This window comes from Mastacembelus armatus, chromosome 4 (assembly GCF_900324485.2).
Source record: "Mastacembelus armatus chromosome 4, fMasArm1.2, whole genome shotgun sequence".
Taxonomy (NCBI): Eukaryota; Metazoa; Chordata; class Actinopteri; order Synbranchiformes; family Mastacembelidae; genus Mastacembelus; species Mastacembelus armatus.
This window is the reverse complement of record NC_046636.1, coordinates 982,941-1,005,100: the sequence shown is the minus strand read 5'-3', so window position 1 is coordinate 1,005,100 and position 22,160 is coordinate 982,941. Positions and strand designations below refer to the sequence as shown.

Below are 22,160 nucleotides of genomic sequence, written 5' to 3'. Positions count from 1 at the left end.
TGAACAATTCAATCTCAGTCAGTAACTTGAGGTCTGTGCCGTGCCGTGTTATCTGGTGCTGGTGGTTTGTGGCTGGACAGAGAAGTGAAGACGTGTTGAGGTCCGCTTCTCCCCATACCAATCCATTCAGTTAGAATGGAGTTGCTCGGCTGCTTCTCATCGACGCTGTGGCTGCGGGAAATCAGACAAAACTTCGTCTTCTTCCCAAGCGCTGTCATTCAAAAGGGGCCCCTGTCTTCAGGGCGGCTCTACGAGGGAGGGGTCTAAAGTGTAGACGGGCCCCAGAGGTGATTGCTGGCCAATGAAAGACTAATTATTCACTAACCACTTGATATTTACATGTTGTGGCGATTACTGGGGATGAGGACGGTGGAAAAGTGGTTAGAAATTATAATTGTCCTGATTAGACTTGAAGAAGCACCGGGTCTGGTGCTTATAGATTAATAGTTACACAGTCCTCTATCTATTATTTTTACACAAGTCTGTACTGAGGTTGAAATTTAGAGCAATTCACTGACTCAGAAGTAAAGTAGTCAAACCTTCCTCATGCACAACTGGACCAGAATAGAAGAAGTTTAAACTCTTTGCACTACAAAGCAGGACATCTGTCCTGTTTATCCCCCCCAGGGCGTTAAAGCAGCCCTGCCTGTGTATAAGTCTCTTCATGGCTCAGCACCACAGAACATCTCTGACATGTTGGTGCCATATGAACCATCTCAGACTCTGAGACCATCAGGGACAGGCCTTCAGCTCGTGCCCAGAGTCAGGACTAAACAGGGAGAGGCAGCGTTTCAGTTCTATGCAGCTAAAACCTGGAATAGTCTCCTGATGATGTTAGACAGGCCTCATCTCTGGCAATGTTTAAGTCCAAGCTAGAAACTTTTCTTTTTAGCTCTGTATGTGACAAGTGACAGTGATTTATCTAAACTGATTTATCTGCACTCAGGCTGCTTTCATTTTAATTTCACTATTTGCTGTTTCCTGTTTTGATTCTTGCATATGTCTTTTCTGTCTGTGGAGCACTTTGAGTTACACTGTGTGTGGATTGTGCTGCACCAATGAACCTGCCTTGAAAGATGTAGAAACCTCTCACAGGCTTTGTTTAGATTTTCACTGGTTAAAATGGGGAAAGGGCTGATTAGAAATGTTACAAATACAACAAACCAGATCAACCAGTTTCTACCAGGTCAAACACATTCAGAGTCAGGTGACACTCACATTCATAGAATAACTGTGGCTGTATAGTTGTGTGTAGTCTGGTCCCTGCGCCTCATTTTTATGTGCATTTCGAAGAGTCGCCTCAAAAACGAGTCAAGGAAACGTCAAATTAACCAAAAACCAAATTAATGAGTAAATTAACGAGTTTTACTCACTTGAGGTTTTTGATGTAATAAATAAATAGAAATAGTGAATGCGAATAAGGAAGATGGAAACGCATTTAGTCAAACTATTGACGTAGCCGTCGTTTTCCAAACGTGCGGGGATCGACGTCATTACGCACCTGGTGCCAGTGCCAACATAAAAGAGCATTCCTCTTACTTTGGCGTCCACGAGCTGTGGCTAACAAATGTATAATTAACTAACTGATGTCCAGGCTGCAGTATCTACACTTTTTGGTTGCACCGCCCATTTACTTTATTCTCTTCTTTTTTAACTTATTTTCTTAATTAATATTTAACGTCACCCAAATCATGTGTAATACAGCGAACACTGTTTAATTCAAAACACATTATCTGTTGTACTAAACCATATTTAGAGACAACAGAGAACAGATGTTCTCCATGACCTCAGACCATCGTGTGCCAACGCAAGATGTACGGTGGCCGACAAGGGCAAACGCGCCGCAACAACCAAACGCGCAAGAGAGAAACGCCACAACGGAAGTGCGCCAGGCCTGTAGGGGGACCCCTGAACTGAGGGACGCTATGGACAAAGTTTGGCTGAGTTTTACAGACAAGAGAGACACGTGGTGTGAAACAAGCCGCGCCTCATTTCGGAGGCTGCGCAATGAGACGCGTCTATAATAAGTTTTCTCATACGCGCTAATATGCGCTAACGTGCTAATATATGCTAATATGCGCTAATATGCCCATGATACTATATTTGTTTACTTGGTCAAAAGGGTCACACCGCGTTGGGAGACGTGGTGCTACCTCCCTGACATGAGGGTGGGCTGTCTGAAGGTCCGTTTTGTTTGTGTCTTTGGAAACACGTGGCCTCATGTTTACATTACGGTACTTTTATGATGCTGTAAAACACGAGGCCACGTGTTTCCAATGACACACCCAAAACGGACCTTTATTATGTCGCTTCTCTAAACTTAGTCAACCTTGGTCCATAGCGTCCCTCAGCACAGGGGTCCCCCTACATGCCTGGCGCACTTTCCGTTGCGGCGCGTTTGCCCTTGTCGGCCACCGTAATGATGCCACACAGGTGATACAATCACAGTGACTATACAGGTAACACACACATGTAAATACTGTGCACCCACTTATAATGGTGGAATAATATGCAGATGAATTTCACCAGTAACGTCTGACGCGCTTTATTTCATTTGGGACTGTGAATTACTGCTGACAGGCACTTAGATCCACAAACCTCCAGGACCACAGGCAGCAGGGCGCGGACCTCAAATCATGTAGACACTTTAATTCCTTGGTCAGGGACCACAGTGATCCTATGGCGACTCCCTGCGGCAGATGCAGGGGGGACCCTGAGGTGCTTGTTGCTGTGGGTCGGTCTAAACATGTTTTTGCTGTTTCTCTTTCATTTTCCGTTCGACACTGTTGGACTCTTGGACTCTTGGACTGTTGGAGCCGCTGTCTGGGACGCAAACCTTAGAATTGGTGAGTTAATTGTTTGTTAGCCTAGCCGCCTCCATCCATTTGTATGGGGCCTGTTAGCCTGGAGCTTCAGCCCATCGTTACACAATGTTGTTGACTGAATTAGTCGGAAATGTGTGCACATGTTTTCTATATGAGGCAAACTGACCATGAGTGTATTAGCTGACCCCTTTGCATATAATAATAATAATAATAATAATAATAATAATAATAATAATAATTTGAATATTAGTTTGCTTTGGTTATTGATTCTGACTGAAAATATGAATATATTAATATTACTACATTATTATGTTGATGTTATTTGTAATTATTTAATATAAGGGCTTATTGAAGGTTTTTATGTGTGCACACTCATTTAATGGAACAAAGGGTGCATTGTATAGCAGTTACATAGACCCTAGTGTCCATACGATACTTTACAGTCTGTGTTTTTTAGAGTTTTTCATCTCTAAATGTAAATGAAGCTCTGTGACAGTTAGAAGGGCTGAAGAATTTCCCATTAACCATCAAACACTGGGCCAGATATTGGAATAAAATGGGTTTGCACACCTGGACTGTGGGTGCGTGTGTGTCCGAGCTGAGAGCTCAGATATGGTTGTTGTTCTTTCTATTTATTGGTTAGAAACACTCACAGGAGAGATCTGCTTCCTGTGTAAGTCCTGATGTGATGTTGCAGTAGGATCCTGCATTAATGAAATTCAGCTTTTAAGACTGTGTCTGATTTGGATCTGTCCCCATTAAAATGAGAAAGTGCGAGGACACCATGGGGATGTTGTCCCAGGTGACCAGACTCTGAAGATTCAGGGAAGTAAAGTCCCTGCAGTCTGGACTGGAAGGGAAATTATTAGGGTCAGACTTTCTGAGGGACGACACAATAATAAAGTCATTAATAAATCAAAGCAATAAATCTCCTTCCTCTTCCTGCTCTCATGGTGCAACACTGACACCTGGCGGCAGCAGCTACCCGAGCACCTCCTCCCTGCTCCTCCTCCTCTTCATCTTCCTCCTCCTCCTCAGTCACCTTCATCTCCAGCTCTTCTCGGAGTCATGAGGTAAGAACCGACGCTCCTTCTCTTTCTGCCTTTAACCCTCATCTGTCTCTTTTTTTCCCGGTTAGGACACGTTTTAACCGGGTCCGTATCAACCCTTCGGGTCTCTCTTGGCCCGGTTCGGTCAGGCTCGACCCGGCGCTACAGGCAAACGCTGCGAATAGACGAACCCGGGTACCAGATGGCGATGATGCGGTTCCGAATTCGGGTCTAAACCCGCATTTTACCGCTGGAGGCTGCGGGTTTTCTCCTCACTCATCATTGATGCGGGTTTTGGGGGATGGGAGCTGGTCCAGTGTTCCTGCAGGCGGAGGATGGAGGAGGATGGAGGCTGATGGATGAGCGATGAATCACAGGCGTCGTCAGAAAAACATCTCGGAGGTCAAATAAAAACGGAAGCAGGAGAAAAACGGATTTTCAGTGGAAATGAGGTTTAGGAGCCAGAGACCCTGCGTGTCTGCGTAGAAAGGTGCGGTTTGAGGCCAGGGTGGCGCCTCCAGCCTTTTCTGCGCATTGTCGAGTCGGAACGGTGAGAATTTGTTTCATCTGTGTCTCTGGTTGACGGTTTTGGGCCTGTACTGGTTTCAGTGGGCGCACTGGTTTCTTCTGCATGAAAAAAACTGGCCGCTGTGAAATGTGCGTTTATTCAGCGTCTCCATCAGGCCGTTTGATTGTGTCTCTGGCTCCTGGAGAGATGGAAAGATGCGTTTTTAGCTCCTTCCTTACTGGTTTGAGTTTGTCTGGTAATTAGTGAAATGTGCTGCAGGAGCCAGATTTGATGTGACGAGTTGGACACTGGACTAAATCAGCTCTTTGCTGCAGTGGATTGTTGGTTTGTTGGTTTGTTGTCTGGAACAACAGCAGTTGGATTTGGTGCCTGGTGGTCTTGGACTGTGGTGATGGTCTCATGCTGGGTTCGGGTCACCCAGCTGGGATCTGCTAAACTGGGCAAACTGGGAACTACCATGTAAACAGGAGCTGAATTAGACTGAAAAGGTTTAAAGCTCCATTTAATGTTTCTCTTCCACCTGCAGGCTCCAGAGTTTCTTCCTTTTTGTCGTTTAGCTGTTAAATGTAAATTATTTTAATATTATATCAAATGTTCTTTTACTGACTAAACTTCAAAGGACGTGGAGAAAACAGAGCAGCTGAGGCCTGAGCCCCCTGCACCATCCCAGGTCTGAAAGGCAGAAACAATGACAGCAGCTCATACGGTGACCAGGGCCTGGATTTGACGTGTTGTAGTGAACGTCCTTCCTGTTTACTGTGATAAATCCTTTGTGTTTTTGACGTAGGTGGGTGCAGAAATAAATTTTAAAAAAAGCCTGAGAGAATATCAAATTTAAAGATGAATCCAGCCAATTAAAGATAAAATAAATGCTGAAATGTTTTGTAGCTCGTCGATCAAACGTCAGAGCTGCTCTCACCTGCAGCTCCACAAGGTGACGACTTTGCCCTGACAAACAGCCGAGGACTGATGGTTGTCGCTCTGCAGCAGCCTGCAAGGACTTTCAGAGGGATGAAGTGGAATAAACAGGAAGAGGCTGGGCGTCAGTCTGTTGTCTAAAAAGAGACGAGCAGCGTTAGGGGGAGAAATGATTTTCTCATTTTCACTCTAAAACATAAGAAAACAGCTTTTTACTTGAACAGGCTTTTTAAATTAAAGTCAAGCGTCTGAGTGGATGTGACAATGGCCCCGTGTGTTTTAGCTTTGGATATTCAGCTGTTGCAGACGTTCTCAAAGGAGAAGCCTGATCCTGCAGAGAGGGGGCCAGGCTCCCCCGGCTTCACGGACCAGTTTCTGGTTCTGTTTAGACTCTCACAGTTGCTGGTTCAGCTCAGACAGATCATCCATCTTTCCTGAACCTGAACCAAAGTGTGTTTGTTGTCTAAATCATGGGGCTGTGGATTTGGACTCTGGTGTCCTGAGGTTTGTCCATCCTTGTGCCTGTGAACACGACCGAGGCACAGATTCTGTTTCCTATGAAGTGTGTTTGCTGATGCACTTTAGTTGTGTACAAACCTACATTTTCAGGAGTCCGGATTGTTTCATGGGGTCATAATAACCTGCTGCACAAACACGAACAGTCTCTGAAGTGCACGCTCCTCCAGAGACAGGTACTGACTGCGAGCAGGTCACATGGTAGAGACGGGACGTGAGCGCTGTGAGAAGAGGCAGCAGTTTTCTCAGCAGCCGAGGGCTGAGCCTGATAGAAGCAGCAACAACATGACGCTGTGTTTGTTGGCGCTGACAGGAAGTGGGCACTGACTCCCTTCCTGATGATGCTGGTTGTTGGTCTGGCAGCTGTCAGTGTCTCTGCTCGACCGTGAAAGCTGCCTCTCCTGTGGTTGTAGGTCTTATCGCCGGATGCTGAGCAGCTTCATGTGACCGATTGTGTCTGAATGTGAATCCACCTGAGGCAGAGTTCATCAGTGAAAGCATCACACAGATGAAGAGGAGGAGGAGGAGGAGGATGGACTGATGGTGAACACTGTTTAAAAAAACAGGAGACATTATTTCCTCCTCCTCCTTCTCTTCTTGGCCTGGAGGATGTGGTTACCACGGTAACCAGACAGTCTCAGGGGGCGGTGCAGGATGGGGAGCAGGTGGGGGAGGAGCAGGTGGTGTGAGTGATCGACACTCTTTGTTCACAGACATGAACATATGAAGAAAGTTACACACCCCAGAGCCCTGAAGAAGAACGAGAGCAGGAAGGAAAATACTGATACAAACCTGATTTAGGTCGTAATTAAGATACTGAGCCGTCGGGTTTACGAGGGACACAGATGTAGGACGTGGAAGTGTGTCAGTGGGAGAGACGACCAGCAGGAATGTAAATGTCAAATGTAAATTATTATAAATATAGAAAACTGTAGGAGCAAGAGCCTTCATTTGACTGAGCTCTGATTTTACTGGTTATCTGTGAGACAGTATCCTGGGGGGTGAGCAGGTTTGTCATGGCAGCTGGACTGGACCTCTAGATAACTTCACCTGGATGACTGAGAATCTCTACAGACTCGGGGGGAGAGCAGATATCTCAGGTATCTTAGGGGCGGGCAGGTGTCTTAGGGGTGTGAGCAGGTGTCTTTGGGGTGGGGGGTGGGCAGGTATCGTAGGGGGGCAGGTATCTTAAGGGCGAGCAGGTGTCTTAGGGGGTTGGGCAGATGTCTTGGGGGGTTGGGCTTGGGAGGTCGGGCAGGTGTCTCATGATATTTCTCTATTTCTTTGCTGTACCTGGTGTTTGTTCAGAAATGAGGAGGAAACTGAAACTGTCCATTATTCGTGTTGTTTCTTAAACAGCTGATTCACTTCTTCTTTTTCTGTTTATCCTTTTTCTTTCTCACTCTGTTTTATTCTTCTTCATCTCTTCAAGCCGTCGTCTCATATTGGGGTCACGCGTGTTGAATTGGCTGTTTCCATGGCAACTGCATCATTAACATGCTCTGTTAACGCTCGTTAAGTCTCGGCCTGATTCGTTATCCTCTTGGGAGCTTCTTACCCAGCATGCTTTGCATCAACTGCAGCAGCTCTGTGTGTGTGTGTGTGTGTGTGTGTGTGTGTGTGTGTGTGTGTGTGTGTGTGTGTGTGTGTGTGTGTGTGTGTGTGTGTGTGTGTGTGTGTGTGTGTGTGTGTGTGTGTGTGAGTGAGTGAGTGAGTGAGTGAGTGAGTGAGTGAGAGTTGAAAGAGCATCACTTAATGTAAACCTGTCACCATGGTGATAGTTGGGGGATGTTACCATGGTAACACAGGACATCAATACATCAGAGGTCTTAAGCGGTATAAAGTGACTATAGGTCCTCAGACCCAAAGTCTGGCTTACAGCTGACCCCGGCTCAGGTTTGGGAGAAATGGAGGATCAGGTTCATGCTTGTGTATGGAACCAGAGCAGCAAGTGTCTCTGAGCTGAACAGCAGCTGTGAGAAAAACTGAACAGAACCAGAAACTGGTCCATCAGACCACGATGATGTTGTTGTTGTTGTTGTTATTTCTATCTATCAGCTGTGCTTGGCTAAAAATGAAGGAAATGACAAGTGACAGAATCCCTGGCAGCCTGCCCTTTAACCATGAACATGTCCACTAAAATCTACTCACCACTACCCACAATCCCCTGGGGGCCATAATGAATGCAGCAGTGACATTTGGTGCACTGATTCCGGATGTGCTGAGCCAAGCACAAAGCCGTCAACTGGGACATGAAATCATCAGAGTATCAGAAGTGGTGTGGGTGCAGGGTTCGGCCTGAGTGTTTCTCTGCAGACTCTCCTCCCTCGTCACGTCGACTCTGCGGTGAAGGTCACTGGCAGAATTAAAGAGCAGACTGAGCATGTGCAGCTCTGATCCCAGTACAGTGACCTCACTGCCTCAGCCCGACATGATTTATTTATTAGTTTTGCATGGTCAGAGAAGATTCATAGACACTGTGTTGAGTCCAGGACTCTGTGCTACCAACAGCCCTTCTGTTGTTGTTCTAGCTTCTCTACCCTGTGTTGGCAAAGTCCGCTCTGTAAACAAGCCCCCCCCCCTTCCACCTGGCCAAGGTCAGAAGAAGCGTTTACTTACTTGACTTTAGCTCTAAAATATAGATCATTAGATTTCTGTGTTTGGCTGAGGTCTGAGGGGTTTTCTGGTTGACAGCAGCAAAAACAATCATTCAGCCTCTTATTTCCTCTGTCATCTAATCTGCCATTCACCTAAAGTTTGGGGTTCAGTAAATAATTTCCAATACAATGAAAAGTTCACACTTTGTAATGTTTGTGTTGTGTTCTGCAGACACAGCTCCAACATTACAAACCAGAACAAGTGGAAAAACCCATGTTCTCTCAGACTGACTCAGGATCAGATGAGTGGAGGCTGGAAACCGCCCGAGGAGAGACTTAGATAACGTGTTATCTAACAGACAGACTGTCACTGAGCTTCCTGTTGGCCCAATCAGAGGGGAAAACATCGATCCGGACTGAAAACTGATCCGACGGATGATTTCACTCACTGTGATCCATCTGCCGCCCCTGAGGAGGAGGCAGACATCTTGTTTCTTCCTGAGCGGAACGCAGAACAAACCAAGCAGAAGGAAAGAAAATGTTTTAGGTGAAATGGATCAGATACAGATACGCGATTAAGAAATGGACTAAGAAAGATCACTTCCCTCCTGGTTCCTGTCTGTGCATGTTTGAAACTCAAACAGCAGATTTGATGTATCTGTCATTGTTTTCAGTCTTCATCTGGCATGTTTTCAGATGCTCTAAGAAAAACTTAGAACAGTGTGTTTCTTCATTTTTTAACCTGCTTGCTACAGAGTAAAAACAGGAGCCGTGAGGTTTCCAGTGTGAGCTGCTGTGTGAATGAAATGATGAAGACATGAGGTGGATGTTGTTGTTCAGAGCGACAGAGAACGTCTGTGAAACAGCTGTGGTTTCTACATCATCGTGACTCTTCCTGCTCCTCTGTGATTCCCTGCAGGGGGCGCTGCAGAGCATGAAGATGGCCAACGCCGTGGCTTCATACGACCAGCTGGCCCACCAGGTGGAGGCGCTCCGCAAGGAGAACTCCCACCTGAGGAGGGAGCTGGAGGACAACTCCAACCATCTGTCCAAACTGGAGACGGAGACGTTCGGCATGAAGGTCAGTGATGAAGCACCCGCAGCACCGGGTTAAAGGAGCAAACCGTCAAATGTTTTATGTTTCATACCACGTTTACGTCACGTTCCTGCTGAGAGTTTCTGAAATGATCCATCTGGTTTGACCCTGATGTTCTTCTGCTCTAATTACTGATGTTTGTGAGGGAGCCTTGGTTACTATATAAATGACCGCAGTCGTGTCAGCAGTCATTTCTGTTCTGTTATATTCACTAAAATGTGAAGGAAAAATAATTAAAATCAAATTAGAAATTAAAATAGAAAACATATAGTCATATAGTTTGTTTTACGTTCTGAGACCTTAATCTTATTTCACTTTTATTTTTGCAATTGTTCCATATTAAAAATCTCAACCTCAAGCTGCCAACGACATTTAAACCCAAATGCATTTGGAGCAAAATACAGACAGAGACCTGCAAAATGAGGCCAAGACCCAAAGCTGCTGAACGTAAATCCTTCAGCAAAACACATGAACACACACACACACACACACACACACACACACACACACACACACAGACTCACGTGTCCAGATGCTGAGAGCAGCTGGATTATCAGACTGAGCTCAGCTGGTTTTAGAATCAGGACATCGGACTCTGGATCCGTGTTCACATGGTTCAGCAGGTGAGTCTGCAGGACGGAGCTGAACATTTTCATCTTTTATTCTCATCATCCACCTGCCGAGTTAAAGGCACGACGAGCAGGTGAAGACCCTGAATGTGAAGGAGTCATTTTATCTGGAGGAAGTGATTTTTATTCCTTCTGTGGATTTGACCTGTTTTATGGGATTAACCTGTTTTTGTGGAATGTATGTTTTTTTGTCTCGAAGCAACCGGTGATTTTCTGTTTTCATTTTCCACAAATCCCAAGGCAGGTTTCTCTCTATGGTACGTTTCATTAGCAGCCTACTCTGCGTCTTTTATGAGAAAATCAACATAAAACATTAAAATGCAAATAAAAACAATGGACTAGGATAAAATAAAAGATCAACTGTGGAAGGGACAATCAGCGGCTGCTTCCTGTAATGTCTAGTCTTGCATGTTGGACTCTGTGTGTGGTACAGGAGGATTTCTGTGCACTCACTCTGTTGTTCCTCCTCTTGGGTGCAGGAGGTGTTGAAGCAGCTGCAGAGTAAACTGGTGCAGGAGGCAGGAACTCTGGCCTCGTCAGGGAGGAGCGACGTGCTGCACCAACTCAGAGGTCAGAGTCTTTGTAATTCAGACGAGACAGAGAAGAAACTGGTGCTGACAGAAAACAAAAGGGTTTCCCCAATGTTTGTAATGTACCTTTAGGACTCTGCTGTTCTCTGGTGACTCAGCTCAGGGGACCAATCCTCATTTACAGACAAATGAATTGGCTAACCTGATTGGCTGCAGCTGGCTCTGTGTCGTTATGACAGAATTCATTTAAACAGCCAGTTAATGTTAATTGGTTTGTCTGGACTGGAATTCAATTAGTTTCCCTCCAGCTCAGCCTCAGTTTTCCAGTGACAGTCACAGTTTGAAACAGTTGCTGAGTGTCTGTATTGTTGTTTGATTGTGATGTGGCGCTGTACAAATAACAACTAACCAAACTGATATTGAATTAATTAATTAATTAACATGTAGTTTGTTCTGTGCAACAGCATTTGTCACTCTCTTCCTACAGACAGAACAGACAGAACATAGACCATCGGTCCCGTTTGTTTCAGTCCACACCTGCACAGTCACATGACAAAGAATTCACAGGCTTTCACTAGTGTGAAGGAGCATTTTTTCATTTGAAATCTAAGGTGAGTCTGTGATGGATGATTGATGGATGATTCTCCCTCCTCTTCATCGCTCAGAGCTCCACATGGACCTCACGAATTACTACGAACTCAAACACCAGCCTCACAACCTGAGGCTGCTGACCAGCACTTTGGGAGGGGCGGGGCTAACAGGTGTAGGAGGGGTGGAGTTAGATGATCGTCTGGCTCTTCCTCCTTCCTCCTGCTCGTCGTCCTCCTCGGTGGCAGCGGTGAGCAGATCCAGGAGTCCGCTCAGAGCTTCGTCCCGTCAGAGCGCAGCGTCCGGCGGGGAGGTCTCTGCCGTCATGCTGCCACACCACTTCCTGGATGGAGCCCCGCCCAAAACCGCTGTGATTAGTGGAGCGGACGGACGACTGAGCGACCATCACCTGGAGGAGCTGTACAAGGAGAGGTGAGCTCATGGATTCGGTTTTAGAACAGACACAGCTCCCAGGTGTGGACGAACGCTCTGCGTCTCTACCTGTGTTGGCACACCTGGCGTGAACAGCAACAGCTAATGTGTCTGCGTCTGTAGGAACCTCCTGCTGGGGGAGATCGACCGGGAGGAGAGGGAGCGCTGCTGGTACTTCAGCCAACTGGAGACGCTGTCACAGAGACTGGCCCAGCTGCCTCGGATAGACGCGGTAAGACCCCGCACGCACGCACGCACACACACGCACGCACACACACACACACACACACACACACACACACACACACACACACACACACACACCTCACAATGATTTCACTCAGTGTATTTTTCTGATTTGCCCTAATCCTGCTGTATGTGTCTCATAATGTGTTCACACATACAGATGCAAAATGTCACTCAGAATAAAATGGTTGATTTAACAGGAACAGTTAAGCCTGACTGAGCCTGAGGTTAGTTTGACCACTGAAAACACCCACTGCTTCATGTTTCCTGGTTAAAATAACAGATGTTATTGCCTGTGGCCAGTGGTTTCAGCTGGTACTGATTAACATTCATTTCATGACTAACTGATCTGTGCAGAAGTTAGAAGAAGTAGGTAGAGCTGTTGTTTCAGCGTGTCGCACGCAGGATCAGCATTTACTGTAGGTATATTAAAGTATCTCCAATCAGGATCCGGTAGGTGTGAATGTGAGCGTTAATGTGTGTTGGTCCTGGCATGTGCAGATTAGCTGCTAAGCTAACTCTAGCACACTGATTACTGAGCACATGATCACCCAGTTATTCAAATGTTGAAGCAATTGGTCAGCTAATAGTTTCAGCTGGAAACAGGATGTTGTTTTGTTTTTTTTGCTGAGAGAGATTCAGTCTCCTGTTGTTCCTGTAGCTTAATGTGTCGCCTTTTGTCTGATTGTGTGTGAGCGTCAGATAAAGAGATGACAACTTCAGATTGGTCCTGATCTGAGTGTTTCTCTGGCTGCAGTTTTCTCTGCAGATGGACCTGATCCGGCAGCAGCTGGAGCTCGAGGTTCAGCGGGTTCGCTCCGTGATGGAGGAGCGATTCGGCACCAGTGACGAGATGGTTCAGAGGACGCAGGTGAGGCGGCCAGGGGTCGTTTACACCCTCAGGTCAAAATTAGGTTAATCATGCAAAACTCCTGCACCCTGTCTCTCACAGGGCTGTAATATCTGTTCATTTAAAACTCCATCATGTGTTAAGCTCACCCATGTGATGTCTGTGGTTCTCTCATGGATCAAACCTAATCTGTGTAACATGCAGCAAGTGAGCAGACGAAACTATTTCAAAATAATTCTGAAAAAATAGTGTGAAATAATAAAAACCCAATAAAATATTAAAATAACATTAAAAAACTAAATAAAACCACAAATAAAAAGGAGAATAAAAGTGTTTAAGGCATGAAAAAGCAAAATAAGCAGAATGGACAATGGATGTAAAATATGAATATACAGGAGAGTCAGGCAGAACCACAACACCATAAAGACTATTAGAGAACAGGTTAGTTAAACTCTGTTTATAGGTGAAACTAAATATTTTATTTGTCTGAACATTTGAATTAATAAATACGGCAGCTGAAGGTGAGGCAGCGTCACATGTTCAGGTGTTCAGAGACTTTGGCTTTAGTATTAAGTCAAACAAACAAACAGCATCAACAGGATTACAGATTAATTTGTCGTGTGATGTTTGAGATGCGAAACAACCACTGCACATCTGGATGTGTCTAATCTGTGTGTGTGTGTGCTGCAGATACGTGTTGCTCGTCTGGAGCAGCTGGAGAAAGAGCTGCAGGAGGTCCGAGGGAGTCAGGAGAGCCAGCTGCAGGTCAGACACCCCAGACACAACACACACAAGCGTAGAGATGAATATTAATGTTATTAATCCATTCAGTCTAGATCAGCTGAATGAATGAAGGAGCAAATACACAGGTGTTTGACACCATGTGACAGCTGCAGGTAAATGGTGTAAAACTTAACAACAACCAGGGTTAACATGGCTTTGGCTTTTTCACATGGAGAGAGTTCAAAGCAGCCAAAGGACTCACATTGGATCCACATGGGGCCTTCCTCTGGTGGGAGTTAGTTTGAGTCATTAGACCCTCTAGAGGTTGAGGAGACTTTAGAGCAGCTCTAAATAATTTAATCCCATTGAAATGTCGTCACTCCTAAATTTGCAGCAGTAAAGAACCAGGTTTTAAGCTGGGCTCATGGATGAGACCACCATGCTGTAGGAGTCTCACAGTAGCAGTAGCTCCCAGTCTAACACTACCTGACACAACGACACAGAGCCATCATAGGCCCAGACCCAGAACCCTGGGTACAGAGGCTCGGTGAAGGTGGAGGTGAAGGTGTGGAGGTGGACCACAGTGTCTTGGGAGACGCAGTAGAAGGACAGAGACCCTGCAGTCCAGTCCAGGTAAACCCCGACTCTGTGGGTGAAGGGTTCTGGAGAAGAGGACATGAACCTCTTGTTGTTGCAGCAGGGTGTGTAGATTCCCTCTGAACACTCCAGACTCCAGGACCACTCGTAGTGTCCCAGCAGGCAGCTCTCCATGTCTCCATCTCTGGAGATGCTGTTGTAGGTGACGCCAATGTCTGCACCACCGCTCCACTCCACCTCCCAGTACACCGCGTCCAGCAGCCCCTCCCTGCACAGCACCTGAGGGCAGCGCTCAAACCGGTCCGGGTGCTCTGAGGATCGATGGTCTGACCAGACTCGAGTCGCCTTCCTGTTGCTGTCGGTCAGATGGAGCTCTGAGTTGGCAGTGTTGGGGTCAAAGGTCAAATATGTAGCAACTGGGGGTGGGAAGGTGGTGCAGATGAATAAAGGTTATAAATATATACATATATATTTAGATGACACAATATCAAAGCTTCTGGGACAGACTGGGTCTCTTTAGTCCCAAACCCTCTGAAACATTCTTATGACATTTCTATGCAGATGATATTGTGAAGTTCATTAGAGACAAGAGTGAAATGTTGCAGAAAGATGTTAAATGTGAGGTAGGAAGAGAATAAACAACATGTTCTTACAGTTTTTGGGTGACCACAGGTCTCCTCCTGGCTGGCACCTGCTAAACAAAAAAAAAAACATCCAGGCCTTAGAACATAAAAGATTTTACTAAGTCCAGCTGTAGCTAAGCAGAACAGTTCTGTCTCTGGCTCAGCTCACCTCATGTGGTCTTTGTTGGCATTTGTCAGTCCGAGCAGATCGATCCCTGAGAACAGAGTCTCCCAGGGAAGATTCTCAGGTTTATCTTCTGTCTCCTCCTTTATCATCTCATCTCCTGCTGACGCCACAGACGAGTGTCCATCGCTCCACAGTCCACCCTCAGCTCCCTGCTCAGCTGTGGACAGTCTGACTTTAATGGACATTAGTGGAACAACATTTCCTCAAATCTCCAGCCAAATCTGCCTGAGGCAGATGTTTGGCTGGAGGACAGAGCCTGGGTGTGGCTTTTATTGCTAAAGGGCATGACAACACTATTGTTGGTCTATATTTAAAATGAGGAGCCTGTTTGGTGGCTGATGGTCTGAGGTTTGTATTGTGGGAAATTAGAGGCTTTTCAGCCGCATGAAAAATCAAATTATTCCCCGAACAGAATATCTTGTGATGTGTGTGTGTGGTCTAAAGTCGAAGCTTAACCAAGTTTCCTTTGTAGAAACCTGATCTTTACCACAAATAATGTCATATTTGCCTATTTGCTGCAAAGGGCTCTGTCCCACCTTTATCTCTTCTGGTTCTTTTTGGGAAAAGATAAATGCTACTCTAAATGCAAACACAGACACATGTGAATGACATTTAATGTGGGAAAACATGCCTGCAGTAAGAGCCAGGGCGTGCCATTAGTTCAGTAAGCCCAAACTTAACAGGAGTTGACTGACTGACTGAGAATTCACTCACTATGACCCGTTGTTTTAAAAGCTGTGATTGGTTGAGCCGGAAAAAACTCTATTGTTGACAGTTGGCACATTATGGACAGTAAAACTGATGGATCCATTAAGATGTGGAGTTATTATATATGATATAAGCCCGACTTTAAGAGAAGGCCAGTGTTTGACTCACAGGGCGAATCCTGCACAGTCTGTTCAGTGGTTGTTAAATGGCTCCGCTCTCATCAGTTCATGTGATTGGTCTGTTGAAGTAGTGGCTCAATTAGCTGACGAGCATTTGAAGAGGAACATTAGTGTAACAGCAGCAGCCAGGAGGCAGGAGAGGGAGGACATCACTTTCATGTTGGCACCTTAGCAGCTCTGAAGCGCCAGGATGTGATTAACCTTTGTCTATTCAGTCTCAGTGTGAAGGAAAATTCTTTAAAAATGTCATGAATTTCTCTTTGGTCTTTGTGACCCGATTCTAACTCACAGACAAGAGAGAGAGCTGAGTTCTGATCCAGAAACTGGTGTTTGACATGAGACACCTACCTGTCTGTGCTGCAGGTGTCTCCTCCTCACTTTGTTGTGTTTCAGAGAAACTTGTTGTCGTCCCAGACACATTGACGTCCCGTTCACCGTCCTCTGTTTGACTCACCCTGTCTTTCACGTTGCTGTTCTTTTTCCCAGAGTTGAGTTTCTCCTCGTTCTGCTCTGAGAGTGTTCCTCTCAAACCACTGTCCAGTTGTTCCTCTTTCTTTCCTGGAAGCGTTTCTTTAACTTCCTGACTGTCCTCTACGCTTTGAGACTGTGAAAGTGGATTGTCTCTCCTGAACAGATTCTTAAACAGTTCGTCTGGTCTTGCAGTTTTCAGGTTTTTTATTTTGGAGGAGTCTTCCTTGTTGTCTTTCTCTTTTGAAAGAATGATGCTGAAGACCTTGGAAAGGTCATCTTTAAAGACACTGAAGTCCTCTTTGAGGAGGCTCTGACGGTTTGTTGATTTGTCAGTTGTCTGACTTGGTTTAGGATCCACAGACATCACATCTTTATCCTGACAGAAGTCGTCTTCAGACTGACTCAGATCCTCTTTCAGAAGACTGAGTGTGCCACTTGCAGTACCTTCATTCTCTGTCTGATCCAATTGGCCATCTTCATGCTCTTTCTTCACATCTCTGTCCTTAAAAACTTTGAACAAGTCCTCTTTGAGGAGGCTCAGAAGGTTTGTTGATTTGTCAGTTATCTGACTCACTTCAGGCTCCACAGACATCACATCTTTGTCCTGGGGCAAGTCTTCTTTAAACGGACTCAGATCCTCTTTCAGAAGACTGAGTGTGCTGCAGGTACCGCTATTCTCTACCTGATTCAATGGGCCGTCCTTGTGCTCTTTCCTCACATCTCTGTCCTGGGAGGAGTTGATGTTCAAATTGTCTTTAAACGGACTCTGATCCTCTTCCAGAAGACTGAATGTGCTGCTGTCAATAGTTTTGTTGTCCGTCTGATTCGAGGGGTCGTCTTCATGTTCTTCTTTCACATCTTTGTCCTTAAAACCTTTGAACAAGTCCTCTTTGATAAGGCTCAGAGGGTTCATTGCTTTGTCAGTTGTCTGACTTGGTTTAGGATCCACAGACTTCACATCTTTGTCCTGGGGCAAGTCTTCTTCAGAGTGACTCAGATCCCCTTTCAGAAGACTGAATGTGCTGCTGTCAATAGTTTTATTCTCTGTCTGATTTGATGGGCCGTCCTCATGCTCCTTCTTCAAAGCTTTGCCCCTGAACATCTTGAACAAGTCCTCTTTGAGGAGGCTCAGACGGTTCATTGATTTCTCTGCTGTCTGACTTGGTTTAGGATCCACAGACTTCACCTCTTTGTCCTGGGACGTCAAGTCCTCCCTCAGAAGACTGAGTGTGCCACTGACAGCACCTTTATTGTCCGTCTGATTCGATGGGTCGACCTCATGCTCCTTCTTCACATCTTTGTCATGGGGCAAGTCTTCTTTAAACGGACTCTCATCCTCTTCCAGAAGACTGAATATGCTGCTGTCAGTAGTTTTGTTGTCCGTCTGATTCGAGGGGTCGTCTTCATGTTCTTCTTTCACATCTTTGTCCTTAAAACCTTTGGACAAGTCCTCTTTGATGAGGCTCAGAGGGTTCATTGCTTTGTCAGTTGTCTGACTTGGTTTAGGATCCACAGACTTGACATCTTTGTCCTGGGGCAAGTCTTCTTCAGAGTGACTCAGATCCCCTTTCAAAAGACTGAATGTGCTGCTGTCAATAGTTTTATTCTCTGTCTGATTTGACGGGCCGTCCTCATGCTCCTTCTTCAAAGCTTTGCCCCTGAACATCTTGAACAAGTCCTCTTTGAGGAGGCTCAGACGGTTCATTGATTTCTCTGCTGTCTGACTTGGTTTAGGATCCACAGACTTCACCTCTTTGTCCTGGGACGTCAAGTCCTCCCTCAGAAGACTGTGTGTGCCACTGACAGCACCTTTATTGTCCGTCTGATTCGATGGGTCGACCTCATGCTCCTTCTTCACATCTTTGTCCTGGGGCAAGTCTTCTTCAGAGTGACTCAGATCCTCTTTCAGAAGACTGAATGTGCTGCTGTCAATAGTTTTATTCTCTGTCTGATTTGACGGGCCGTCCTCATGCTCCTTCTTCAAAGCTTTGCCCCTGAACACCTTGAACAAGTCCTCTTTGAGGAGGCTCAGAAGGTTTGTTGATTTGTCAGTTGTCTGACTCACTTCAGGATCCACAGACATCACATCTTTGTCCTGGGGCAAGTCTTCTTTAAACGGACTCTGGTCCTTTTTCAGAAGACTGAATGTGCTGCTGTCAGTAGTTTTATTCTCCGTCTGATTCGAGGGGTCGTCCTCATGTTCTTCTTTCACATCTTTGTTCTCAAAGACTTTCAATAAGTCTTTTTTGAGAAGGCTCAGTAGGTTTGTTTTCTCCTTTTGGTTTGTAATCACAATCACATCTTTGTCCGTCTGGTCTTCTTGGTCTAATATGTCGGGTAGATTGTCCTCATGGAGACACATTTCAGGCTCTTTCTGTGGAGGTTCTTCTCGGAGACTCATTCTCAGCTTCTGTTTCAGTTGTTGCTGTGCCTGGTGTCCAGTGTGATGCGGCAGGTTCCTCACACCGTTTCAGTATTTACTGGAGACTTCAGGGAACACCTGTCTAATCAGACATATGTGCAGTTGACTGTACATCAGAAACTATCATGTCATTCAGATATAATGCATGTTCTAATATTTACATATCTACCATTCACAGTCACACAGTGAAAGTTATTCATGTTTTACCATCATTCACAAAGACCAGACACCTCATTCAAACCTGTGAAACAGATGTTTATATTCTCAGTCAGACTCGTAATAAATGGCTTTAACATAGTTAGTCTGCAGATGTAAATACTAATGAGTTTCTAACTAGTGTAGTTTTTTGAGGAGGATTCTCCACAACATGGCAACCCAGAAATAGGTTGGTGCCAAGTGAAGCAGTAAATAATTTAAACTGGAGATGCTGCAGCTGAAAGGTTTGAGTGCTAAAGTACTGCTGTACAATATTGATGGTCACAGACCATTTTGTTTGAACCTCAGGTCTCATGACTGAACATAAATGTTTGTTGTTGTTGTTCCTGTTCTGGCTTGTTTAAAGAAAACCTGATCATTTGGTTTTAGTTGGTTCAGTGTCAGAGTCAGATACTTACACACTTTTCAGGTAAAAAACCAGAAAGATCCAGCATCTGTCAGACAGATCAGAGTTTCTGCTGCAATCTCCGTCTTGCTCTGTGTCCAAAAGGACTTGAGATTCTTCCATTCAACTCGACATGTTTCTGGTCCGACCAGTTTGTCTCCACACGTTAGTCAGACTGCAGACTTTGGCTTGTGTGTTCTTTCTGTTCCAGAGACCAAGAGGGAAAATCCTCTGCAGTGAGTTTCCAGCTGCTCTTCACATTTTAAGGTGAAGGTTAAAGTTAAAACTAGGACCAGGTTTAGGTTTCTGTCATGTCCACCTAGAACTGGTTTTATAAGAGTATTGTGAAAACATGCCCACACCCTGGCATTCAGAAACCTGATTGGGAAACAACCAGAGGAGTCAGACCAGAACCTGGAGCGCTCACCTGTTTTGTTCAGTGCATGATTCACTTAAAACAAAAGTGCTGCTGTGTTTTTGTGTTTTGAGGCATAGGAACGTAAACCACAGCATATTAATTCATTCCTGTTGGTTCATTCTCAGTGAAATGAGTCTGTGTACAAACGCAGGTTGTGTTTATGTGCAGTCACACACGAGGTTTCAGTGTGTCCATGAAAATGAATGTTATGTTCATAAAGTACTAAACAATAACTTTATTATAATATGGGTACAGATCATACACTTAAATATTAATATATATATTAACTAATACACAAATGATGATTTAATAGTTGATGTATTAGATGTGTAAAATGAATTGGGTGTGTGTGTGTGTGTGTGTGTGTGTGTGTGTGTGTGTGTTCCTGTGTGTAGTTTAGCAGAGAAACCCAACATCAGCAGAAACTCGTTTGTGGAACAGGAAGCAGCTAATTTGGACATACAAACATATGGATGGATCTGTGAGGTTAATGTGAACATTTCATAGTGATCTATAAAGTGTGAGCTGATCACAGAAAGATGGGACCATTTGTTTAAAGCGACTAAAGGATTTTATGAAACATTCCTACAGTTAATCCTCGTGGTTAAACGTTGGTGATTTGTGGCTTATTCTGAAGTTTTACCTGCTAGTCTTCCTGAAGTACTGTGTTATATTACTGTGTTAGAAAGGAAAGTAGTACTGTTCTGTAACACATTATCGAACCAATGCGTTACCCTCCTGTGGTCTTCAGGGCCCTTCACATTAGACCCTCCTGAATAAAGTGAAACCCCGTCCTCCTCCTCCCCCTCCTCCTCCTCCTAGTCCTCGTCCTCTTTCTGTCCCGGCTCGTTGCTGAGCAGAGAAACTGGGTCTTTTCATCCGTCTCAGAGCTGCACCGTGATTGGCTGTTGCCAGGCTGCAGGGTTGGCAGCGAGTCCGACCGTCCCTCCTGTGCTTCCCACGGGGAATAGCAAGCAGACGGCAGAGACGTGAACGCATCACTGTCAGAGAAGGGAGAGTCTGAATCACCTCGGTAAAGGGTCAGGTTACACAAACCCTGTCTTCCCTCTGCCCGTCCTCTTCCTTTTGATTTATCCTGTGGAGGCTCATCTTAATCAATAACTACATTATAGGCTGTTATAGACCAGCTCTGCCATCAGTGCTACGCTGGGGATTTAACCCCTGAAGCTCAAAGCAGATCCGGCCTGGATCCAGCACCAGGAGCTCTGGGGTGGAAAGGGTTAAAGTGAGTGACAGCAGATTGTCTTTGTGCCATGTTGACTAGTGTGATGCTGTGCATGTAAAACACGGGGCACTAATCACAGGGATAGTGTGTCGAGCTGGTCCCCACGGTCCTGTCTCCGTGGAGCTGGACCGTGTCTGACAGTGAGCGACAGAAACGCTGAGTTTATAACCGAGTCTCGACTCGCTGTCGTCCATTTTGTCGTCACGTTGCAGCTGCTTGTGTTTAATGGAGGATGTTTGGATCTGAGCCACAGTCAGTCTGTCCAACACGAAGAGGAAAGTGTTCAGGTTTCCTTTGTTAAGAGCAGGAAAACACACACACACACACACACACACACACTCGCCTCTTTGTCCGCAGAGACACACACTCGCATCACACCCTGAGGCGTTGCCATAGCGACAGGATGGAGATGGGGAGGGGATGGAGGCTTTGATCGAGGATTTCAGTCTGTGAATCCAAATGAGGCCGTGTGTGTGCACTTGTATAGCCATCTTTGTGAGTACCGTTATTAGCATATTTCTATCAAAGTGAAGACATTTTCCTGGTCCTCACTTTTCTTTCCAGACTCCTGTTTGAGGGTTAAGCCTTGGTTACCGTTAGGGTGAGGGTGAGGCATTTAGTTGTGATGGTTAGGGTCTAGGGAAAGCATTATGTCTGTGTGTCCTCACAAAGATAGCTATTGTGTGTGTGTGTGTGTGTGTGTGTGTGTGTGTGTGTGTGTGTGTGTGTTAGGATCAGCTGGTGGTAAAATGAACATGTCAGTTTTATTGGAGCAAAACTGGTTTGAATATTGTGCATGAATCAAAGACGTGGGTGGCACTGTGGTGCAGTGGTGTCACACTGTCTCCTCAATTGCCCGTAGGTGTGAATGTGAGTGTGTGTCTGTCTCTGTGTGTCAGCCCTCTGATTGGCTGCTGATCTGTCCAGGGGGGACCCGCCTCTCACCCACTGCATGCTGGGATTGGCTGCAGCCCTCCCTAAATAGGATAAGTGGTGTAGATGATGGATGAATCATAGAAGTTGTATGTGTAACACACTGCAGAATAAAAACACAAATGTACAGGTTTGATTCCCCAGGCAGAGTGTTTGACCCTTGACATTTAAATCATGTTTAAACATGAATATACAGAATATAGAAAATGTCTAGGATGGATTATCCTGTTAGAGAAGTACATTTTTA

At 45.4% G+C, this 22,160-nt stretch overlaps 2 protein-coding genes across 4 annotated transcripts in view; one reads left to right on the top strand and one right to left on the bottom strand.

Moving 5' to 3' along the window:
- The first annotated feature begins 3,877 nt into the window (after positions 1-3,877).
- Positions 3,878-22,160, top strand: part of apc2 (APC regulator of WNT signaling pathway 2) — a 31,524-nt gene continuing 13,241 nt past the window's right edge. Inside the window, exons 1-7 of the mRNA XM_026323052.2 lie at positions 3,878-3,898; positions 9,354-9,515; positions 10,639-10,729; positions 11,355-11,709; positions 11,833-11,941; positions 12,713-12,826; positions 13,496-13,570. Of these exons, the coding sequence (XP_026178837.1) occupies positions 9,369-9,515; positions 10,639-10,729; positions 11,355-11,709; positions 11,833-11,941; positions 12,713-12,826; positions 13,496-13,570 (891 nt within the window). The 5' untranslated portion in view covers positions 3,878-3,898; positions 9,354-9,368. The remainder of the gene's footprint in view (positions 3,899-9,353; positions 9,516-10,638; positions 10,730-11,354; positions 11,710-11,832; positions 11,942-12,712; positions 12,827-13,495; positions 13,571-22,160) is intronic.
- Positions 13,811-19,853, bottom strand: LOC113139681 (uncharacterized). 3 transcript variants are annotated; one of them, XM_026323053.1, is made up of 5 exons: positions 19,330-19,853; positions 16,171-18,797; positions 14,918-15,092; positions 14,779-14,819; positions 13,811-14,541 (listed from the first exon to the last, which is right to left on the bottom strand). In XM_026323053.1, exons 2-5 carry the CDS (start codon positions 18,692-18,694, stop codon positions 13,982-13,984), a joined length of 3,300 nt encoding a protein of 1,099 aa, XP_026178838.1. In that variant the 5' UTR covers positions 18,695-18,797; positions 19,330-19,853; the 3' UTR covers positions 13,811-13,981. The 3 variants fall into 3 exon arrangements, with proteins under 3 accessions (XP_026178838.1, XP_026178841.1, XP_026178839.1); XM_026323056.1 differs by having other exon boundaries at positions 14,779-14,816; XM_026323054.1 differs by having other exon boundaries at positions 16,171-18,793.

What these genes read in the sequence shown, in the direction of transcription:
- LOC113139681 (XM_026323053.1), bottom strand. Translation starts at nt 18,694, where the DNA reads ATGAGTCTCCGAGAAGAACCTCCACAGAAAGAGCCTGAAATGTGTCTC. An exon ending in GACACCTGCAGCACAGACAG is followed by an intron (nt 15,093 to 16,170) that starts GTAGGTGTCTCA and finishes GACTGTCCACAG; the next exon opens with CTGAGCAGGGAGCTGAGGGT. An exon ending in CCTGTGGTCACCCAAAAACT is followed by an intron (nt 14,542 to 14,778) that starts GTAAGAACATGT and finishes TCCCACCCCCAG; the next exon opens with TTGCTACATATTTGACCTTT.